The 6,676-nt window shown below is 41.8% G+C and overlaps 2 protein-coding genes and 2 long non-coding RNA genes across 8 annotated transcripts in view; 3 read left to right on the top strand and 1 right to left on the bottom strand.

Moving 5' to 3' along the window:
• The window catches only part of LOC139024600 (uncharacterized), a 4,344-nt gene extending 1,825 nt beyond the window's left edge, over positions 1 to 2,519 (top strand). Inside the window, exons 4-5 of one of the 3 annotated variants that reach the window (XR_011475935.1) lie at positions 2,010 to 2,407; positions 2,505 to 2,519. This is a non-coding gene — a long non-coding RNA (uncharacterized lncRNA). Of the gene's footprint in view, positions 1 to 1,839; positions 1,923 to 2,009; positions 2,408 to 2,504 lie in introns of those variants that run through there. The other 2 variants (XR_011475936.1, XR_011475934.1) reach the window with 2 other exon arrangements.
• cd27 (CD27 molecule) overlaps positions 1 to 5,683 on the bottom strand; it is a 17,075-nt gene extending 11,392 nt beyond the window's left edge. Inside the window, exon 1 of one of the 2 annotated variants that reach the window (XM_024139142.2) lies at positions 5,609 to 5,683. The gene's annotated coding sequence lies outside the window, so the exon portion shown is untranslated. Of the gene's footprint in view, positions 1 to 5,202; positions 5,242 to 5,608 lie in introns of those variants that run through there. The other variant, XM_070439486.1, reaches the window with a different exon arrangement.
• LOC139024595 (uncharacterized) lies at positions 3,127 to 3,802 on the top strand. 2 transcript variants are annotated; one of them, XR_011475928.1, is made up of 3 exons: positions 3,127 to 3,236; positions 3,330 to 3,441; positions 3,562 to 3,802. It is a non-coding gene; the product is annotated as an uncharacterized lncRNA (long non-coding RNA). The 2 variants fall into 2 exon arrangements; XR_011475927.1 differs by lacking the exon at positions 3,562 to 3,802 and adding an exon at positions 3,534 to 3,549.
• The window catches only part of tnfrsf1a (tumor necrosis factor receptor superfamily, member 1a), a 9,012-nt gene continuing 7,554 nt past the window's right edge, over positions 5,219 to 6,676 (top strand). Inside the window, 4 exon segments of the mRNA XM_024139135.2 lie at positions 5,219 to 5,382; positions 6,054 to 6,156; positions 6,475 to 6,514; positions 6,517 to 6,591. Coding sequence (XP_023994903.1) covers positions 6,091 to 6,156; positions 6,475 to 6,514; positions 6,517 to 6,591 — 181 coding nt within the window. The 5' untranslated portion in view covers positions 5,219 to 5,382; positions 6,054 to 6,090.

Genomic DNA, 6,676 nt, shown 5'->3' with positions numbered 1-6,676 from the left:
AGTATGGTAAAAATGTACTGGGCGAATAACGGTGATTCTGATTTGGCGAGGGGACAGTTGAGCCAACGGCTAATCAACACACCCCATACAAATGATGATTACATTTAGTCCGTTTATGCATAATATGAATAGTATTAAGAACGCCTCGCATTTGAGTGATTGGTCAAGTTTAATGCCTTCCTCGGTGAGTTTGTCCCCTCTTGGACACAATTGGTATTTTCTTTCCCGGTGTAATACAATGTATTATCGCTGGATATGAGGTTACACGTAAATGTTTTAAAATGTAGTTAGAAATGTTTTCATATGCTTAGGCTACCCTGTCCCCATACTCAATTACTCCACACCCGAGGTAAATTGAGCCAAGAAACAAGCTGTTTTCAAAAGGGTTATGTTTACATGCATTCTGATCATTTCCAGGATACACAACTTCCTGAATATACGTAGATATCTTTTGATATATATTTGCCTTGACGTAGTGATGCTGAATGTAAAAAAAAAGCGCCCAACATACCCCCCTCTCACCTGTTGCTCCAATAGGCAATAGGCATTTTAGCATTATGCTACATCCCGATTTAGAAACAACTCCCCTGGCACCGTGCAGGGCCTGTTGCACAAAAGTAGAATTAAGACATCCGGATAAATGACTCAGCTGAGCTCAATGAAGCCAAAACATGTGCGTCCAGGCTTAATTGGTTGCACAAAGACCAAGCCAGAGATAGCAGACACGGATTCATTAAGCCAGGTGTAAACCAATCCTGGATAGGTGCGCGCTCACGGCTCACTCAAATAGACCCCGCCACAGATCACAATTAACTGATTTACCATGGCAACTAGACCGCGTACTTTTCCCCCGTCGAAGCACAAATCCTCATGGAGGCATACGAGGAGTAAAAGATATAATTAAGAAGAAAGGCAACACCGCCACAGTGATAAAGCAAAGAGAAAAAGCGTGGCAAAGTATTGCAGACCGCCTGAATGCGTAAGTAGTGCACAATTACACACTCACCGCCCCGCTGAAACATCACAATTACAATTCAAAATATTAATTCACATCTCCAAAAATGCAGTTGTACTGTAATTATGAAACGGTTAAATTTTTAATTGAAATGGACTGCAGATATGAGTGAAATTGTGTAAAGTAACTCCATCACACTGTATAAAGCTATGATAAATTTTTGATATTTTTACTGAAAACAAGACAAAAATACCAAGTAATTTTTTGCAGTGTGACTCCATTAAATGTGTGTGTGTGTGTGGTGTGTGTGTGTGTGTAGATTAAACATGAACGGGCCAAAACGGACATGGCAGTAGGTCAAAATCAAATACAAGAACATTCTGCAGAATGGTATGGTCCCTGACTAATATTTAACAAAGCACAAGCATATATTGTACCAGAAGGTGCCTGCTCACACATTGTCTGTACTGTTTAGCAGTGAAAAAGATACCCACAGACAAGGCACGGGTGGTGGGTCACCAAAGGCTGACCTTACCCCAGCAGAGGACATGGCCTTGGAGCTAAATAAAAGCAGGCCCGTCTTAGAGGGGATCCCTGGGGGAAAGAGACGAGCATAGTTCTCCCAAGATGCCACCCGCTTCATTCAAGGTATGTCCTTCCATCTCTACATGGGATACAACCACATTCATATTGAATCAATTTGGACTGTCTGACTTTGTTTACCTATTGCCTTGCAGTGTCTGGCAGCACTGTGTTCCTGTTAGAGCCACCAGCACAAGCACCAGACGATGCTGATCCAGTGAGTACTCCATCAAAGGCATACTGTAGGCCTGGCATGTCTTGTCTACTAGCTTCAATATGAATCCGATTAAATGTAGTAGGTGAAGGCCCCAGTGCAGCAGCAACAGCACATGATGGAGACGATGATGAGGAGGAGACCATCTCTCTGGATTCCCGAAGGCATGAGGTATCATGTTAAGACTGTGAAAGTACTATTTACTCTACAATGGTGAGGAGTCCTCATCAAAATCAAAAAATCTAATTTCTTTTACAGGACCCAGATGCTATACAGTGGGAAAACCAGCCTGGCAACATAGTGCGTATTAATAAAAGGACACCACATCCTGCCAAATTCCAGCTGCGCTAATTGTATTGTGTTCACAGAGCTCACAAGCTATCAGAAAGTTGTATGGCAACCACCTCCGGCGCCAAATAGAACTGGCAGACATAGACATTCAGTACAAGAAGAAAAAGATGGAAAATCTTGCACTGGAGTCCGAAATAAAAAAGAGGACAATTAGGAAACTGGACCTTGAAATAAAAAAACTTGAGAGGAGGTGAGATATGCCTTCAATGTACACTGTATGCTAACTGTAACACAAATGTATTAATCATTATTTTTCTTTCCTCCCCCAGCTCACAGAAGATGACACAGCTCAAAATAAAAATTAGGTATATTCTCGTAAAGTCAAGTGAGCCATGACATATGAGCTCTTATTGTGAGCACACAGGACGGTGGCATCTTTCTAAGGTTTTTTTATTTTCCCAGCAATCAGTACAACCAAGTCATCGTTATAAGGCATCGCCCTCTTTTGCCCACCCCCCAGCACCAGGTGTGGCCACTAGCCTATATAAAGGCCCAAAATTGTGTGTTCCTTTCTGCCTTGACAATGGCATGCCCATTCGTCGAGATGGTGGATGAAGAAGCACTTGTGCTGAGGAGAGCCTTCAGGCGAGAAAGGGTCTTCAGGGACCGGTTGGACCCACTGGCCTTCCCTGATGACCATCTATATGAAAGATACAGGTTTTCTGCAGATGGCATCAGGTATCTATGCAGACTACTGGGTCCCAGGATTAAGCACCGCACTGCACGGAGCCATGCACTGAGTGTGGAGCAAATGGTTTGTGTGCCTTGCGCTTTTTGCTAGTGGAGCCTTCCTGTACATCAGTGGGGATGCAGAACAGCTGAACAAGGCCACAATTTGCCGCACAATAAAGGAGTGTGTCTGGCTATCAAAGCATTAGCAGATGTCTTCATCTCCTCCTCTGGCCACAGAAGACTCTGTGACATCAAAGAGGAGTTCTATAGGATTGCAGGTAAGAGAATCTACAAATTACAGGACAACTGTTAACACATAGTAGGATACTCATTACTTTGTGTGACAGTTTCCCCAATGTCATTGGTGCAGTGGACTGCACACACATAAGGATAAAAGCCCCCTCAGGTGCCCATGAGGCCGATTTTGTGAATAGGAAATCCTTTCACAGCATTAATGTTCAGGTGAACATAACTTTTGATATGTCCATTGACGAACACTCTGCATTGCCAGTGATGTGCATTGAGTGTGTAATATTCCTCATCTTATGATTTCAGATGGTCTGCAATGCTGACTGTGTGATCAGCAATGTTGTGGCAAAATGGCCTGGCTCAGTCCATGACTCCAGAATCTTTCGGGCCTCTGAAATCTATCAGTGCCTATCACAAGGTAAGCCACACACCCCTATTTATAACCATCATGGCTGTGTCAAGAATATCACTGTGTTTATGAGTAGTAATGATGAGATTTTGTGTTGACAGGTGAATTCTCTGGGGTTGCTGGAGACAGGGGGTATGGCTGCCAGCCTTTTCTCCTGACACCTTTCACAGACCCCCAGGAAGCACAGCAGGCCTACAACCATGCCCATGCCAGGACCAGGCCAGAGTTGAAATGACCTTTGGCCTCCTGAAGCACGCTTTCACTGCCTTCACAAATTAAGGGTCAGCCCTGTTAGGGCATGTGATATTACTGTGGCTTGTGCTGTCCTCCACAATGTGGCCTGCCTGAGGAAGAGAGGGCCCCCAGAGTGCCACCAGCCATGGACTGGGACAATCCGGCAATCTTCCCTGATGACGACAGTGGTCGGGCGCTGAGGGACCAATATGTGTTGAATTATTTTAGTTAGTATGTGTGCTTTCAATTTTGGTTAAAATGTCCTGCGTGGCAGAGGAATTTGGGTTTTTTTGGGTTAGTTTTTTGACGAATTTGGCCTCTTATGATGTTTGTGCGGTAACTGTGTGTAATACAAGGTGCAGGAGGCTACTGCATCCATTCATTTGTCTGTTCAGTTGATGTGATGGATTTGTCCTGCATTTATTTTAGTGTGCAGACATGCAGGGTGTGTTATATACAGACCTTTGAATGTGTATGTATCATTTTGTATAATATGCTTGGATTCTGTGCTTTCCATCTTGTAGAGTCACTGTGACTTCAGTTTCGAAAGGAGCTGATGGGTACCTGCTTTGTTTTGTCCTTATTCAATAAAGGAACATAATGTTACACATTGTGTTTTATATTTCATATGGAATGTGTATTTGTTATATGACAGAGTACTAGGGCACACTGAAGAAAAAGGATAAGTCATAAATTTATGTAGGCTGGTTCTTTCTGCAGAAAAGCTACATATTGTTTTTACAGTTTTGATACTTATGACAATGTGATACTTAATATTCTGGCACATCAGCATGTCTTTGTTTATGAAACCATACTGAAGTACAATTTCACGAAATGCCCCACATCTGTCATTTTAACAACTGTCCTCCTTAAAACAACTGGTTACAATATTATGACTTGTGTTTTTTTTTTCCCCTCTGTGGCCCTAATATTCTATCATTTTATATATAGCCTTATAGTCTATGGAAACTGTAAATTATCTAATGATAGCAACATCATCAAAAATCATTTTTATCCAAAATCATCATTGAAATTAATGATCACAAACGTTTAAATAATAACAGTGGGTCTAGTTATATGTGATAACAATGTATAGTGAGCAGTGAAATAACTATTGGTTTCCATTTGTGGTGACTGCTGACTGACATTAGGGATGAGATTAAATAGATCCTGGAATTTAGCCTGGTCTGGAGCAGGCTAGCTCCACAGAATAAATCTCCATGGTAATTTATACCATAACATATCCTCCTGCCCCCTATCCATCTTTAGTGCAACCGGATTACGGATCAATTGAGCCAGGATCACCAAGATATCCTGGCTTAATCCCTTATCCTAGTTTTGTGCAACAGGCCCCAGGTGTTTCAATTGTTGTTTTTGTATACACTTGGGAACTGTATCTTGTGACCCATAGGCGCACAGTTTGCTATTGCTCAATCGCGTAACATAAGTCTTTTCCTACTACCTATGGTGTAACGTGTATCATGCCCTGCAATTCAGACTTCCTTGAAGCCTGGGTGCGGTGAAGCAATGACTTACGAAGCATGACGTGTCCATTTTCCCGTTTGAGTCCGCCCCCTCTTTAGAACTCGCGACATAACACCCTGGCGTCTCTTGGGAGATTTGAATGTATTTCTTAAACTTTTACTAAAAAATAGATTTTAATTTGGGAGACTCGACTGCATCGCCATTTTTCATGTAGGAGCGGTTTTGATAAAGGTAAGTGACGGTAACTCTCCGCCTGTAGTTTTGGGAAAAAAAGATTGATAATATCGGACTTCTGCGGCTAAAAACAGTGGGCGTACGCTACAGTGAAATCGAAACAAAATACGTTTTCTCGGTTGTTATTGTAGCTTTAGCGGAGTGTATTCTTGAACTAGATATTAACTTTGTATAAATTAAATGCATAGCCTAGCTATAACGTACGTCCCGGAAAATAATTTACCTCGATTTAAATGGGCTCCCGACTGACGCAGCGGTCTAAGGCACTGTATCTCAGCGCTAGAGACGTCAGACACACCTGGATTCGAACCAGGATATCACAACCGGCCGTGATTGGGAGTCCCATAGTGCGGCGCACAATTGGCCCAGCGACGGTGTAGGCCGTCATTGTAAATAAGAATTTGTTCTTAACTGCCTTGCCTAGATAACGACAGGTTAAGTTATATAAAAAATAAATGCCTAGGCTAGGTTAATTATTTTCCCATACAAAGGTCATATCTATATAGCCTTGACATGGTAGTAAATAAGTTATTTTTGAACTTAATACTGATTCATATTGACAACATTTTCTTTGCACTAGAAAAAAGGAAAGTCAAGTAGGCCTAATGTGTGAAAGCATTATGAAGAGAGTTTTGTCACACGTGTTACCCCATCTCTCCTTTCTGCAGGTGTTGTTCTTTTAAGTGAGAAGAGGGGTGTGAAAGAATGGACGTCTTGAGAGGGAAATGGAAGGAAAAATGCATTCTGAACGTTTGCGCTCTGCTCGTATTGGTAAGAAACTTTAACATGACATGAACAGATGCATAATGCCCTCTACCAATAACATAATGCCCCATCTAGTCGTACTTATTTCTCAGCAATACATTAATTATCCCCCACCAATCCATCAACTATCAAATTTGTCAATTATTCACACCATTCAATTCAGTGTTAATACATTATTAAATCAGTAAATAAATTAGTCAATCATTTCAGGAATAGGCCTATACAGTAGCCTATCAATCAGTTATAAAATATATAATAGTAATTACATATGACTGGTATTTGATTGTATCTGTTCTATAACAACAATGTAATGTAATGTTGCAGTGCTGGTCAGTAGACCCCTCCCTCTCGGCACCACCACCTCCTAGGACCAGGAGTTTCAATGCCTGAGGGGAGTCATTAGCAATGCTAACGGGACATGCTGTCGAAAGTGCCATGAAGGTAGGCCTTCTGTACTATATTAACTGCACTTATCAGCTGGGCTTTCCATTCCAAGAGTGTACGTGGGTGTAACTTTATAACTTTT

The sequence above is a fragment of the Salvelinus sp. IW2-2015 genome, unplaced genomic scaffold (genome assembly GCF_002910315.2).
Source record: "Salvelinus sp. IW2-2015 unplaced genomic scaffold, ASM291031v2 Un_scaffold1687, whole genome shotgun sequence".
NCBI lineage: Eukaryota > Metazoa > Chordata > Actinopteri > Salmoniformes > Salmonidae > Salvelinus > Salvelinus sp. IW2-2015.
The sequence above is the reverse complement of the archived record's forward strand: the minus strand, read 5'-3'. Positions and strand labels throughout refer to the sequence as shown.